Below are 16,743 nucleotides of genomic sequence, written 5' to 3'. Positions count from 1 at the left end.
TATATACATATATTATATATTTGTTGTTGCTAACATATATTTTTAAAAGTGGAGTGTGAAAAGTTTCAAGTACCAGTGATTAGGCTAGTTCTAGAACTGCCTTGCAATGTCAAAGGAAGACTCCTAGCTGCTCCTTGACAAAGCAGCAGAGGCACCTTTGCCCCTGTGTAAAGGACCTGCATATTCACGGAATGCACCCACATTTACTCTAACTAGTATTTGCTCATGTGTCCTTTTGAACAGGCAGGATGCTGGTCCCATTTCTGTGACAGGACCCTGAGGTGACTGTGTGAAGAAAATGAGGGAAATTGCTCTTTCGGACACTAGGCCAAAGGTCAGGCAATAAACATTTGAAGTGGAAAGAATATGGTGAACGTACAGACCCTGTAAGTAAATACAGAGGTTCTCCAGGCAGTAGCAAAGGCATGTCTACTGTTTTATCAAAGAGCAGTCCAGCTTCTTCCTTTGGCACTAGCAGGGCTCACCTAGAAGGATGGAGAACTGCTCCTTCTAATACCCCATTTCCTGGTACATATTTTAAATCTGTCCACACCTACCTACTTACAACTCCAGCTCTCCTTTTTTAAATTTTTCTTTCTTTCTTTCTTTCTTTCTTTCTTTCTTTCTTTCTTTCTTTCTTTCTTTCTTTCCTTTCTTTCTTTCTTTCTTTCTTTCTTTTCTCTCTCTCTCTCTCTCTCTCTCTCTCTCTCTCTCTCTCTCTCTCTCTCTCCTTCCTTCCCTTCCTTCCTTCCTTCCTTCCTTCCTTCCTTCCTTCCTTCCTTCCTTCCTTTCCTTCTTTCTTTCTGAAAGAGTCTTAATAAGTGGTTAAATTGTCCAGCCTGGGTTTCAACTTGCAATCCTTTCTCAGACACCCAGAATGCTGAGATTCAAGGTGTGCACCATCTCATCCCTCTTAAAAGTCTTTGATATTAGCAAGTGAGATAAGTTAATGAAAATAGCAGCAGAAAAGCACTAACCCTGAGCTGCACACTCCGTTTCTAAATGTTTTGCACATGTTGCCTTATTTGATCCTTATAAAGGCCAATCGAGGGGAGAACTAATGCTGTCCCTTTATATGAGTGAAGTGAGGGACAGGTGGGATGAGTGACTTGCATCCAAGTCACAAAGCTCGCAGGGAAAGAGCCCAAGCACAGTCAACGTCTAGGGTGCTACAAAGTCAGCTTCCCAAGGCTACAGAGTGGTCAGCTTTGTTTACTGTTGCATCAACAAAATTTAAAACAGTGCCTGGAATGTAGTAGCACTCAGAAAAATGTGGCATCAGTAAATAAGCAAAGGCACAACTCAAGGACACAGTACAGAGAGAGACAGAGACACAGACACAGAGGCAAGAGAGAGCAGCAAGAGGCAGACGGATACACGGACCTTCTCAGGAAGAGCCTGCTGCCAAGTACCTGGTTTACAAGTTTGCTTGTGGCCCAGCAACTCCATCCAGAAGGAATTTATTTGCAAGAAGAGAAGGACCGAATCCGATTTAGCGCTCCCCTTGAGGGAGGCGAGCTGTCAGAAAGCTGCAGAGTGATAAACACGCTGGGTTCTTAAGCTGGATTATTCCTCAAGGGTAAGAAACATCTGTGCTTTTCAATTCTCAGGGTGGTTTTTCCCTTACAATCAAGCAGCACTCGGCCCGGTGCTGTCTCCACATTCATGTTTCACCTTTGATGTGTCAGTCCTGACCTCCTTCCCTCCCTCTTGCTCTGAAGGAAAAACAATGCCCTCTCTTGGGCTGTCACATGAATAAGGAAAGCTATGTGTGCCTAATCCAACCCAGCACACCTGCCTAGCTGTTCAAGGAGACAGCCCACCCAACCCCACTGCTCATATGCAATCTGCTACTAAGGAATGTGTTCTCATAGCGTGCAGTGCAGAGATAGCTTTTGTTCTCCTTGGCAGCGCCCCAGTGGCAGCAGCCTGCTCCTTCTACTTCAAGCTAATTTTAAATAATTTTACAACAAAATAATAGGATACTGCAGGGGTCAGAGCCATCACCAAAATCCATGAAGAAACACAGTACATTTCATGTCTAGGCCCCAAGCAAGGGATGCTGTGTGTAAAGTGTCTCCCCAGAAGGACTGTCCTGAAATTGCTCACTAAAATTTCAATCATAATCCATTGACATTTTTTGTCCTAGAATTTGCTATTCTTACAAACAGCATGACACCTTAGGTTTCAGAATACCAGTATTCAATTCTCAATGTGAAAAACCCCACAAAATTTGTTTGAAAAATAGCTCCAGTAAATTCCACTATCCATTGTGTGAATTCAGGAAAAGCAGAAGAGGTAACCTAAAATTTTTTAAGCGGTGTTGGGATCAAGCAATACACGTCTGCTGCAGAGGAGGCTGTGTCAGTTTTCCTTCTTGGAACCATTTTCCTGTGGAGCTACAGTGGTCATCAAAGACTATTTATACCAAAGAACTAGGATTGAATCATAAACTAAATCTTACAGTTTTAAACGTACACCCCAGGGTTCTAGCTGGTGCTGCCTATAAGGAAAAGAACAAAGCTATATTTTGGAGCCAAAGTCACAGTTAATGGCACTTACTAAATGCTACAAGTTTAAGTTTTACAGTTTTATCAGCATTGAGTCTTAAAGTCTGAAGCACCAAGGATAATATGACTATTTGGTCAGAGGCTATCAGTCACCACAAGGACAATTAACAGGACAAGGTTAGAAAAAGACCAACCATCAACCATCCAGGTACTGTTGGAGATGTCTTAAGAAATTCTTTTCTGGATATTGGGAATCATTTTTTTCTCCCTTTATCAAGTCCTCAGTTACTTCATAGATTGTGTTCATAAATCAAAATATTCATAATTCAGAGCTTCAGAACAATTTAAGAGAAATTTTTGATAAACATTTTTATTGCTACTTGAGACAAAACTAACAATGCAGGATTAACTGTATTGATTTCCCTCTTCTTCACTGATGAATTGCTTGGTCTTTTCAATTGATTCAAAAGTCTGAGCACTGGAGGCCTTCTCTAGCTTCCTGTACACATGGGACCACTGAGAGAACCTGAAAAGATAAAAACAAAAAGCAGCCAGCTCATACTCAAGCTCCATGGACGTAACTTGCGTACGTCCATGAGAGTCCCTCAGGCCCACATTGAGAGCTATTTCCCTAGTGTATCCCCAGGAAAACTGATAGCAGTGACACAGAAGTATAACTTTTCCTTTCATAGATGGGTGCTTAAAATACTGATGTTTTTCTGTATCGTTTGTAGGAAACAGAAAACGTACAAAAATCCTATCCTTTGTCCTTCTTGTAATTCTGCTATACTCATGGACAATGGAATAGGCAAAACTTTGGTCTGATAGTGATAATGTAGCAACATGTGCTTGGTTTTGTTTCTTTTTTTCCTCTAAATGAAGAAAGGATTGTCTTAACAGAAAATTTAGGAACAATTTAAGGCCTGAAACAAAAGATTTCTTCATGCTCACTGGGAACCGCTAGTCAAAGAAGATAATGGTGTTCATCTACAGTTCAGTGTTTAGGAATATCAGCCAGCCTTCTCAAGAGATATGACCAAAATCAAATGCTAGGATATAAATTAAAATGTTCAGTGAACTCAGGTAATCTTCAGACTGCCTGAGTTCTAATCCTAACTACAGTGCTAATTAGCTGTGCAGACCTTGTCAAGTTACTTAAACTCTGTAGACCAGGAGACTCCTATTGAGGCTAATCTCTAATTCATACATGGATTAAATAACAAAGATCATACTTACATAATTGCTTGCAAATTGCAAACAATTTTAAAAAGTGCATAATTGTCACATCAATATACTATCATCAGCTTCATCAAGCCTTAAACTTGGCTGAGTCCTGCTTGTCCAGTTGATTTAAAAACACTCCAGTTTGGTCTTTGCCGAGTTCTTTGTTGTCAGTAATCTCAGGAATGTGTAGTTTCCACCAATGGACAGAAAAATCCAGAGGGAGTACCAGGGCCCAAAATCTCAAAGATTACATTCAGAGGCCTGGTCAGAGGCCTGGTCAGGCAAAGACCCTAAAGTATGGAAGTTTTCCTACAAACACACATTATGGTTTCAGAAACACCACTTCCCAGATGGTAGGCATGCAGCAGAAGGAAAGGATACCCTTAGAATTCAACTGAGGAGCAGAATGAAGCTGTTTGATTTACACGTTTTTTCAGGATCTCCAATATGGCATCACTGAAGTTGGCATTGATCTGAGTAGCAACAGAGAGAAAAGATGGATGTGTACTTGTTCAATACAGCACGCCATGTGGCCAAGTGTCATGCTCTGTGTAGATAAGAAGTAATATGAACATCAGAATTCCTCGTGAGTCAAATTGGCTGTGAAATACAGCTGTGGCAAATGCTTCTCAGGAGAATCTTGCCTTGTAACAAATCACTATCCTTCCAGACTCAAACCAGAGGATTACATAGATTAGATCATGATTCAGTCTAAAATGACGTGGATAAAATAGGTTTAAAAGAAATCATAACAGACTTGTCATTTCTGGCTTTCATGGTCTAAGGACTTTGGACCAGCTATGGGAATAAGGGACTCTCTAACCTTTCTAATCTCCTTCCAGTGAGTGGCTAGGTGCTGTCAGTGGCCCAAAAGACATTTCAAGGAAGTTACTAAGCACTGTACTGGTGGAGCTGAAGTGATGAGCTATTATGAGGAGACAGATTTCAGACAGAAATAATCGTTTAGGAAAACACAGGATAAGAGAAAATTCTCTGCATAGGAAGACGTTCTTTTATAAAGCTATTAGCGCGTGTTTGGAAGATCCAACTAATTTGACCATCAGTGTCAAAATGTTAGATCTCTACAGGTTAAAATGTATTTGTCTGTGAAGAAATCTACGAGGTCAATTTAAGTTAACCTTTATCAAGGCCTGATATAGTGCCTGTAATTGACCAATTTCTAACTCCAGACAGGAGAAAAACATAAAAACTATTTTATCAAAGGAGCTCAGATCCCACTGAAGGAATTTTCTGAAGGAAATCCATACATTTTTTAAATGTTATTGAATCTGCAAATGTCATAACTTTCTATCAGTTCAAAATATTAGCATAATCACCTGTACTGATTATACTATATGTACTTGCAAGACAGAAGCCCAGCGCTATGTGATAAATGTTTCCTGTAATGGTTTTCTTTAAAAGCAATTATAATTTAAAACATTTTGAAATAGAATGCATATTTAATACTGAGTCAAGTAATATCTTTAGTGATCCATTAGCTAAAATAGTTGTTTTAAAGTATTACTCATATCTTATGTGTTCGTTTTAAAGTTTAGATTTCTGAATAGCTGCTTGCTGTGTCTTTGGTTGATATTTATGGGCTTTTTGAAATTAATAATTTACCTAAAGTAAAAGCAAAATTAACTTGAAGATGTAATTGTTTTGATATTTCATGTGTTCAGCATGCATGCATTTACCACCTTAATAAGATTGCTTTTGATAAAGAAAGAACAAGTACCAGTAATTTATTCCCAGCATGTATGTACATGTGTAGATTTGCATATATAAGTAAAAATAAACACGCAAACATCGATCTATATATAAAATCTTCAGATACACTGTGGTCTGAAGTAGGGTTGTAGTGAATAACAGGAATTTACATTTTCACAGAAGCCCTATAACCAAGTTTTGAAAAATGTGATAATGTATGTTTAGCTCAATAAAAATGAAACGTTAGAGATTTCCATAAGTGAAGGTTATATCAATCTTAACAGCATATTACACCACAGGATCTGCACACACTTTGTGTTTTGTGGCAGAAACTGGCAGCTGAAAGCAGTGGAGCTCCATGGAAGGAAAAATACTGATAAGAGGAGGGAAAAAATACAATACACACAGTAGCCACATTTTCTTCCGGATTCCTGTTGTCATCAAGTCTTGGCCTTTTGCAAAGATCAAGTGCACATTCCAATTGTCACTCAAACTGAAACACTGTTTAAAATTTAAACAAACATAAGCTGTTAAAAAATCATATAAATAGTTTCTGTACATTATAAGCTGAGCACAGGAGTTGTAACAGCTCTTCCTTCAACAGAAACATACTGTACCTATTAACTTCAATTATTTCTTTAGACAATTTGTTATTCTGTACAAGACATCTTCAGGTCATGAATTTATGCTATATATTAAAACAAATAGTTGATTCTTTATTCATAATAAGCTTAAAGCAATATCACTAGAGTCAAATCCTGCTTTATCATCTTTCTCATGTGATGTTATATTTTCACATCTGTAAAAAAAAAACTAATAAGCGTAGCTCTCTTAGATGATTACAGCAAGATTAAGTAAGTTAAGATATGGAAAAGATTCAGAATAATTCTCAGATCACAGTCAACACTCTATGATAATTGCTACTGCTGTTTTCAATTAGTTTTTAACTTCCCACAAAAACACTGTAAACCACTTCACAGCAAGTGTTTAACTTGCGTGTATTACAGGCAGAAAAAAAGAAATAAATAATGGTCATCAACATTGATATCATGATACTCTCTTCTAACAGATTTCCACAGAAATATACTTGCTTGTTGCCAACAATGTTTCATTACACTGGCCACATAGTGGGGTTTAAAAAGGCAAAATGAATTTACCTATACCTCATGGCTCTGGAGGATTAAAACATATTCCTGGATGATTTCAGATTTCATAAAGGAGGCTTTTTCATTTCTAGCAAGCTTTCCTAAGAAGCTCAGAGGACCTTACAAATATTTTAATTAATTTTTGACATCTTCGATGAATTGAGAGATAACCACTGCTTCCATCTCTTAAATATACTGTGTGTTATTTAGGGTGATCAGCAGGGTGGCTGATACGGATTTAGAAGAGCACAAATACTGACACTAACACTGTCTTTCATTCACCTTATTCTTTTAATATTTATGATCATTTCCCTTTGAGCATGATCCTATTTTTAAGAATTACTAAGATTTTCTTCTTTAAAATGAAAAAAAAATCCACTAAAAAGGATGTACATGATTTACCCCTCAAATACTACTTTTTGACCTAACAAAAGCTAAGCATTATTGATCACAGCATGGCAGTGCACAGAACTCAAGCATAAGAAAGAAGGAAGCTTCAATCTTGTACTTGTTCTTTTGCTACCCAACTGGGACCTTCTGTGTGTCACTTTTGGTCCCTGACCTCGGGTTCTGAATGAATGTTATGCAGGGGCTGAATTACAGAGTAGAATGCATGCATCAGGGGTTCATTAAGAGAAACTCTTCTAAGGACAAACTTCTCCTAGCACGTTTTCAGTGGTGGGAAACTCACTGTATCCTAAGATGCTTGAGCTAGCTATGGGCCTTTCTGTTCCTCAGCTGCATTTTGGTCTTTAGGAAACATTAAGCTCTCTTGTATCTCAAATAGCCTATATTTAAATGGAGCTCCACAGTAACAAACATGATAAATTGTGAAAAACAAATTCTTTAAATATCAGAATCCTACTTTTCTGTTTCCCACTATGCTTACTATGATTAGGAAGGAGTAAAACTAATAAGGGATTTTTTAAAAATTTATAATGGTTTCTCTCCCTTCAGATTGATCCAATTTCCAACAAATAACCATTTTTTGAGAAAGACGGTACTACCATTTATACTTGAGAGAAATCTATGCCACCTTGATTTCCCCTCTAGGAATTTAGAGAGCCTAATCTGCAACAAACTTATACTCCAAAAATGTAGAAGTGGGACAAGGGTCACAGCTCCGTGGAGCAATGGGACTCAGAATGTGGCAGAAAGAACACACTAACTCAGGACATAATTTGGTACCACACTGTATTTTTTTTCTCTGAGATAAGAGGAAAAACTGAGCTCTTGCAGCTACTGAACATTGTTTCTGCACTAAGTGCAACCTGGTGTCCTTCAGTGTAGACCCCTCTTTGAGCTGTTGAGCACTCCAGTGTGGAATGAGTTCCATGCTGGTCAGACGGCATATGACTGCAGCTAGCTAGGTGCACCATGGACAGAAAACAACAAAATCCTTTGGCATACTAAATCTGAGAACCGTTCCGGATAGGGATCCAGTAACCACTATGCAGATTTTGTGTTGAGTCTTCTCATCCCCTTTCCTTGCCTTTCCATTTCTTTGGGTACTGTGAAGGATTCCTCACACTTTGTCCACTTAGTATGAAGGCAATTACTGTACTGCTTACCTTTGTACCCGACTTTCCTATACCCCCCAAATAGTTTCTCTTTTTATAGCATTTATTTAATATAATTTAAATTTGATGGAGAAAATAAATGTTTTGTTTTAATTTGGAGGCTGATCCTTATTTTATGTCAATACAAGACCAATTAGCAAATGCTTTTGGGGATGATAGCAGCCCATGACTATAAGCTATATTTTCACATGTAGACCAAGCAAGATTAAAAACATTCTCAAAAGAACTTTGGCTATATATACATCCACCTTCTCCCAAAATTAGCATGATACAGTGGAAATAGCATTGAGCTCAGTCCTAAGGTCCAAGATTAGCTCCAGTATTAACTTGCTTTGTGACTTTTTGAAGTCTCCAAACCTTTTCTACAAAAATTCCCCTATCTATTTGAATCTATAGTAGCTATTTGAATCCATTTCTAATGTTGCTGACAACTTTAAAATTTCATCCTTCAAAGAAAATTATTTTCCCTTAAGGTATCTCCCTGATGAAGGAGTAATTTTCTCAACTGCACATTTACTACCAAAGACAGCTTGACCTACCCACATTTGTACAAATAGCTCTTTATAATGAATTTAGCAGTATCAGACTCTCCAAGGCTGAAATCGCACAACAAATGAACGTTGGCCCTGACCCACAAAACATGCCTTTGTTGCACAGACATAAGTTTCAATTTGAAGATGTCTCTGGGGTTGAGCAGAACCTCTCAAGGGCCTAATCACCTCCAAATGGATCCTATAAAATACCAATATCTATAAGGTACTTGTTTATTGAATTGTTATTTGTCTCACAAGATCTCTCTCAGGGAGCTCCTTAAATGCTAACAATCCAAAATGAAGCCATCTGTCCTCCCCTAACTCATGAAGCCTACAGAATTAAACCAGCTCTCAAATAGAATTAAAAATTGAATAAGTCCCCTGGAATACTTGCGCATGAATAATCATGTTAGAGTTGATTTCACAGGTATTTCATTCTTTGCTCATATCCCCAAATCATATTTTAAGCTTCTTTCCACTTTCAGATAGGATGGTGTGGTCTGTGTCTGTCAAGAAGTCTGGCTAATGTCTATATATAATGCATATATATATATATATATATGCTTAAAAGTATCTATATATCCTATAATGGCTTTTATCTTGGAAATAGATGGAAGAGAGTATTGATACAAATAAAGAAATATTCAGAGAAAAAACTAGGAACAGTAAGAAGATTACATAGAAAAATGTATAATCATATGGAAAATTCATATTTAAGCAATATGAACATTTAGGCAGTACATTTTACACAAAAAGAAGAAAATAAGGTACTGGTATATATGTATAGATGCATATATTATGTATCAGAGAGAGAGAGAGAGAGAGAGAGAGAGAGAGAGGAGTTTATCATCAAATCTATCAAAATGTTAAAGAAAAGGGAAAAAATCCTAACACTTACAAATTAAATATATAGTCTTCATTTTATAAAATATGAATTCATGAAAAAAACTATAGACATCAAAGTATGAAGGTTTTCTGAACTGAAAATTGACTTGAAAAGAGAATTTCCATTCAAATATTTAGAAAAGATAAGCGTGAATGGGAGTTCCACAAATTAAGCCGCCACCACAGGTGATTTGTCCCCCATTTGCACCCTACACAGCAATGCTGGTCAGCTAGAGAAACTTGCATACTTGAAAACAATAAAACTTCCCTGACGGAGCTCAGTGAGTGAGGGAAGTGGAGTAAATGAGTAGTGTCTTGGAGTGAGCCAGCCACCCTGAGCCCAGGGGACCATGATGTCCTGTTCTGAAGTGACCACAGCTCATTAGGCAAGTGCTATTAATGTCACAAAAGTCCATTCCGCCCTGACTGAAACCAAGGAAAAGACCTTGGGCTAATGACCGTGCGAATCCATCAAGGTCTTGTTGTTCTCTGTTGCTGCCTTAGTGCTTGCAAGCGTTTTCCTGTGGTGAATTGAGCTCTTCTGGGATACCAAACTAAAGTCCTGAGGTCATCAACCTCAGTTCTCCACCTGACAGGAAAGAATTTCTTACTTGAGCCACTGGGATGTTGAGTGGCTTTAGGCCATTTTTCTTTTCAGCACTCTTCTGGTGGGTGTGCTTTTTCTCTCTGCAGAAATCAAAGATATCCACCTATGAGAAGATGTGGGCTTTCATGAGCAGTAGGCAGCAGAGCGCCTTGGTGAAAAACAGTGATGAGGGGATCCAAAGAGTGCTCACCACTGACTATGCCCTGCTGATGGAGTCCACTAGCATTGAGTATGTGACTCAGAGAAACTGCAACCTCACCCAGATCGGGGGCCTCATTGACTCCAAAGGCTATGGAGTGGGAACACCTATCGGTAAGAGGGCTACAGCTTTAGCCAGAGCTAAGATGAGCGCTGTAGCTTACAAATGTCCTGTACTTTGAGAAGATCTGCCACACCTTTAGCAAACCAATGAAGTAGAGAAATTCCCACATGGGTCAGAAGCATGGTCTGACCTGAAGAGTCTCAAATCTTTCACCTATTAAACTTTCAATTACTATTCCTTTCAAGTTCACTCACAAGGTAATGATTTAAGTCTACAGATTTCATTATTTAACTCAGATATTTTAAAGAGAATATTTTGTTAATCATCTTTTTAATGTTTTTTGTGTGTCTGTGTTTTAAGGAAGGGTCTTCAGGGTGTCCAGGGTCTTACTACTAGATCCAACTCGTAGATCCACCTGTTTACAGCCTCCCAAGAGCTGGGATTACAGGCACAAACCACTGCGCCCTGGGGGCGGGACCAGCACAGCAGGACTAAGGATGACCCCCCCCCCCGCCCTGCCTTGCAGGCGCTTTAATACGCTAAGCTATTTGGCCAGCTCATTAATCATCTTTATAATATTTTCCTCAACACTGATATGCTTGGTTTTTTTCTATATAACGTTGTATGAGAATATATGAAAATGAATTACACATTTAGTTGACAATTCTGCTTTTAGAGGGGTAGTGTTCCTTACCACAGATGTGAAAGAAAAGCTCTATCTGTCAAAATTAAATAATTATAATTTTCTCAGGCAATGAGCTAGATTTAATAAATGATTACTATCTAAAGAAAGTTTTGTTTACACACCTATAATATTCAATAACGGAACTTAGAAAAAATGGGGTATACAGATGAATGTCCATTTTGTATCTGTGTATTCAAAGTGGTTGGGATAGATATATAGTTACATTCTGTTAATGAATAGAATGATTTGTTCTAATGGTGTTTGTAAATAGGATCCGCATCTTGTACAGCAATTAACCACTAAGAAGAATATATGCAGTGTATTATTTGTTGAAAAATAAAAAAAAATTAAAAAAAATTTAAAAAAAGACAAAAAAAAGAAAAAAAAATAAAGTTTTTTTTTCAGTCAGTTAGTTGTAGACATGTGAAATTTGAAAACAAGTATGTCAGATATTTTGTTTTTCCATCTAAAATTCACATTTAGATTTTACATGAATTTTTTCAGTGTTTTAATTTGGTAACTAATTAATTTTTAAAAGACTTTGTATCTCAAATTCAATTTAATATTCAACTCTATTAATAGTAATTTAATCAACCAAATAAGGGCAACTTCTTCTATATTCTCCATGAATGCACATCTAATTTGACTCTGTACTATTACAGAGTGCTAGATATATGGTATATAGAAATTAACTTTATTGACCTTAATATATTAATTAACTATTTATTTATTTATTGTATCTTAGGGAAGGATCTACAGGGTATTCAGGGTCTCACTACTAGATCAGACTCCGTGATCTGCCTGTTTACAGCCTCCCAAGACCTGGGATTACAGGCACACACCACCAAGCCCACTCTTTAAGTACTTATTAATTAAAAGATTTAACTAATAATTCCTGTTATCTTCTATGTCTTCTAAATATGTCTTCTGTAGAATAATTGGACCTGGACAGTGGTGGTGAATCTATGGCACACATACCACATCTGGCTGTTTGTAATCATTGAAATCTCCAGAAGTTTTGCCATCACTAAGCTAGAAAATCTTATCCTGATAAAAAAAATATATATATATATTGTTAGTGAAGTGTATTTTTCCCCATGTGGAAAGCTCTCCTATAATAATCTAATCATCATATTCTTTAAGAGCCTCAGGGAAATCATTAGGTGTCAACTAAAAGGATATTGTGTACCTTTTTTTTTATTTTAAAACAGTGTCTTTTCTCTCTAACCTAACTTTGCCACATCATGTTAGATGAAGAGGCTGGGATAGGTCAGCCCAGAGGGTCTTTTTTTTTTTTTTAATCTTGCGGCTTCTGATTTTATCAAAATTTTTGATAGTTTGGTGATAACATGGGATTACTGCTGTGGAGGAGCAGCCAATGACTACTTTCTGCAATAATGCTAAAATAATCCCGCTCTCTGCAGATCACTGCTTGCTTTCATGTGAATGAGGTTTACTCTGTAATGAGTATATGCATATAGTGTATGTTGTATACAAAATAAGGAAAGATCTAAATCAACCCATTTATTCTTTGTTTTGCCAACCTTACTCATAACAATTTTCAAAGTTAAAGAGCCTTCCCCTCTTCCCCAACAAAAAAGAAATATGCTCTAGGAATTTGTCATAATGGTTCTAAACCTGTCATGCTTATAAACCTAAAACAATGAAAGAATAATTGGAACAGATGGCAGACCTCACAGAGAATACATCCACTGGGAATACAGCTGTTGGAAAAACTTGTGAGATGTTTCTTCTAAGATGAATTAACATTTTAAAATTTTATGTATTTGGTACAGGGTCTCACTATGAAACTTGGACTCGTGGTGATCCTCCTGTTTCAGTCTCCCCAGTGCTGGGATTACAGGTGTGCACCACCACACCCAGTCTCGGTGGCCAGCTTGGCATGCCCAGGGGCTGGAACAGAATGTGGTGCCTGGGATTGAACCCCAGTCCTTGTGCTTGCCTAGGCAGGCACGTAGACCTAACACTGCCACCTGGTGAATTGACTAAGACAGAACAGTTTCTATTCAGGAAGAGTTAGATAGATAGATGATAGATAGATAGATAGATAGATAGATAGATAGATAGATAGATAGATAGAACAATTTTCTATTCAGGAAGAACTGTATATGTGGGGCATTATTGACAATATTTAAAAAGTATGTGTATGTATGCACATGTGTATATATGCATACTTTTTAAATGTATATATATGTATATATATACATTTTTCAAATGATCATAATAAATCATATCTGAGATCATCTAGTCCATTTAAGGAAGAACATCAAGCCTGAAAGTAAAATATATGCAGATACCAAAAAATTTCCAGACACTCTGGTCTTGTCTGGACCAAGACTCTTTAAGTTTCTAAACTCTTCCTGTGCCCCAGTAGAAGACAGACAAAGTTGTCTCAGTCACAACACAAAGTTGAAAACTTTACTTCTCAGAGACACTCAGGATACTAGCTCAGGAAACATGCCACCTGAGGAATTTAAAATGAAACTTGAAGAGAATGAGAGCAGTTAAGGCTTAAACAGCTTACTGAGAGGCTGGAAATTACCTTCCTTAGAGACCAACTTTAAACAGGAATCGGATCTCCATCTGCCTGAAATGCTCTAGGTCTTGTGCACCCTGAAGGCAGAAGGAAAGCAGCAGGCAACATTCACTGAGAGCCCACTGCATGCGGCGTGAGTGTCGCTGCTGCAACCACGGCCATAAGACCTATTGCTGCTCTCTGCAAAGCACTTCCACACCCTTGACAGCAAAGTGCTCCATAACCGCTACATCCTACTAGCTCATGGTGCTAATTTTAGCACTAGCATTACTTCTGGGATGTTTAAACAAACAGCCAATACCTTCTAATTTAGCTTCCAAGTCCCATTTTCTCACGAAAACTCTATACTCTTAATTGGCAAGCTATAATCTCTCTCTAAAGCATTGTGCTCTTCTCTTAAGCTTGATCTTGAGTATGGACAAATTTATTTTTAAAATCTTAGGAGGAAAGAAATGACAATTGCCACAAATGTTAAACCTCTGCCTTTCAAATTTCAACCATTGCATAGGACGTCAAGAATATGTGTGTGGGGGAAAGGTGGTGATGGGAGCGTTTTCGTGGGAGTAAGTAGGAAGGAGAGCTGCATTTGATGCTTGGCTCTGTTTGTTTCTTGCATATTTTCTTTCTTTCTTACTTTTTTTTTTTTTTTTTTTTTTTTAGCAGAACCGGGGATTGAACTCAGGTCCTCGCGCTTGGCAGAGAAGTGCTTATTCCACTGCGCCATCTCCCCGGCTCCTGCATATTTTCAAAGTTCACATTTTCTCCATCTTGTTGCTAATGCACTGGACTATATGACTCACAGGATTTCTTCTTGTCTTCAGATGTCTAATTTTTCAATGCCTCAACCAAGACATGTTTTAAAATGTATAAGCAGGGCTGGCCAGATGCCTCAGAGGACTAAAGCACCTGCTTAGGCAAAAGTCAGTGGCCTGGGTTCAAATCCCTGCATGCCGTGCCAGTCCTGCCCCCAGAGAGTGCTGAGATGGCAATTTAGACTGGACATGATGGCTCACGCCTGTAATCCCAGCACTTTGGAGGCTGAAAACAGGCAGATCACTATGAGTCTGATGTGGGTAGTGAGACCCCGTAGAGCCTGAATACCCTGTACTAAATACATTTAAAAATAAAATTAAATAAATAGATAAATAAAATGTATAAGCAAAGACAGCCAGGGTGTAGGGGTACTATTTTCCTACTGAGTAAAAGAAATGCTAGTAAAAACTTTTATCATCCACAGAGAAATTGAGTGAAATAATCTTGCTTTGTCCCTTCCTTTACATTGATTAATGTAGAAAACCAGTACTGAGAACCTAAGCCTACGAATAGATGGTATTATTTCTAACCCTTACATAATTAAATGTTCATCAACATTACTACAAAATAGTGCATAAATACTAACAAGGAAGTCCCAAATTTTCTAAACAAAACTGAATTTTCTAAGACCTATGAGTTACTCCAAATTTCCTCTTAAGTTTATAGTTACATAGGTGGTTATGGATAAGCAGCTACAACCAACACCTGCAAATTTTCAGTGACTTTGTCAGTGTGATGTAGCTTGAAAGAGAAACTCCATTTCATCCAGTCACCTGAGGACCCAAGTCCCTCCTATTTTATTTCCACTATTCCTGATAATTTGAAATTTCAGTCTTTTGACTGTGTATTTGGGGAAAGAGAGCCCAAAAAATCATTTTAGAAAGATTTATGATACAGGAGTAAAATGTCATTCATAGCTTTAAAACTCATGTGACTGATATGACTGGGAATCAGTCATGGCCATACTACAATGTAAAGGAGAAGAGAAAATATCTCATCAGTCATTCTCTTGGGAAGAACAGGAACTGGCCCAACTCAGTCACAATCTGACATGTCAAAAAGCCTTGGAAAAAGTGTAATAATATAAATGATGAAATCTCTAGATATGTGAAGAGGTTTCTGAAGGACTTACTAGAACCAGAAATATGTCATAGAATTCCCACCTCTGTTTTTCTAATTCTACAAGGAGAAAACAGTCTGCCCCAAAGTGAATGTCAGCATATCAGTTTTCCTCTTTCTAATTAGTTAGAGTCTTCAAAATATATAATTAGTCTTTCCCACCTTTTGGTAGTCAGTGAGTGGACTGAGGTTGCATAGTAACCCTACAGCATTTATCAAAAAGATAGTAAAACATGTTGATGTCTTCTTCAATGTTTTGGTGATTGATATCCAAATGATCCCCTTTCAGGCTCTCCTTACCGGGATAAAATTACAATTGCAATTCTTCAACTACAAGAAGAAGGGAAGTTGCATATGATGAAAGAGAAATGGTGGCGGGGAAATGGCTGCCCTGAAGAAGACAGCAAAGAGGCCAGTGCTCTGGGAGTGGAAAATATTGGGGGCATCTTCATTGTCCTGGCTGCTGGACTGGTCCTTTCTGTATTTGTAGCCATTGGAGAATTTATTTACAAATCAAGGAAGAACAATGATATTGAGCAGGTGAGTCATCTCTTTCTAAGACTGGTAGTGTTTAGTTTGAATGATCTGTCTTAAATTTGAGGTTTCTAAGGATGCTTGCTTTTTTTTTGGTAACAGTCCACTGAATTAGATGCCCAGAGAACCATTTTTGAGTTAGAGCAAAGAGCTATTGAATCCCTGCCAGGTGCTGCCGGCACTGTAGTTCCATCATTTATTAATGAGAGGGAGGAAGAGCCTAGACACTGAATCCAATTAGCACTATTTGGAATGACAGCGCAGAAAGTCCAAATTCAGTTAATTTGTTGATAGTTATTTGCTTGAAAGATGGAAACTCTAGACACATAAAAAAAGAAGGAAATCCAAAACTGGAGAAGAATATACTGCTTAACATGTATTAATTCTGAAGACATATATTAATACAAAATAATTTATATAAAATGGTATTTTGAAATTAGGCATATGCTTCCTTTGAAGTATGAATGGTAAAAACATAATTCACTCAAATTTTGTCAAGAATATGATGAGGGGCCAGGGAGAAGTCTCAGTGGAATAAGTGATTCCCTGGCAAGACCAAGGGCCTGAGTTAAATCCCCG

General features: G+C 37.7%; 1 protein-coding gene across 5 annotated transcripts in view; it reads left to right on the top strand.

The window, feature by feature from the left end:
- The window catches only part of Grik1 (glutamate ionotropic receptor kainate type subunit 1), a 453,759-nt gene that overhangs the window by 418,527 nt on the left and 18,489 nt on the right, over positions 1 to 16,743 (top strand). For all 5 annotated transcript variants that reach the window (XM_023706583.1, XM_023706582.1, XM_004646302.2 and 2 more), the window contains 2 exons: positions 10,281 to 10,506; positions 15,920 to 16,170. In XM_023706583.1, the coding sequence (XP_023562351.1) occupies positions 10,281 to 10,506; positions 15,920 to 16,170 (477 nt within the window). The remainder of the gene's footprint in view (positions 1 to 10,280; positions 10,507 to 15,919; positions 16,171 to 16,743) is intronic.

The sequence above is a fragment of the Octodon degus genome, unplaced genomic scaffold, assembly GCF_000260255.1.
Source record: "Octodon degus isolate 3935 unplaced genomic scaffold, OctDeg1.0 scaffold00264, whole genome shotgun sequence".
Taxonomy (NCBI): domain Eukaryota; kingdom Metazoa; phylum Chordata; class Mammalia; order Rodentia; family Octodontidae; genus Octodon; species Octodon degus.
Note: the sequence above shows the minus strand (reverse complement) of the source record. Positions and strands in the feature narration are given on the sequence as shown.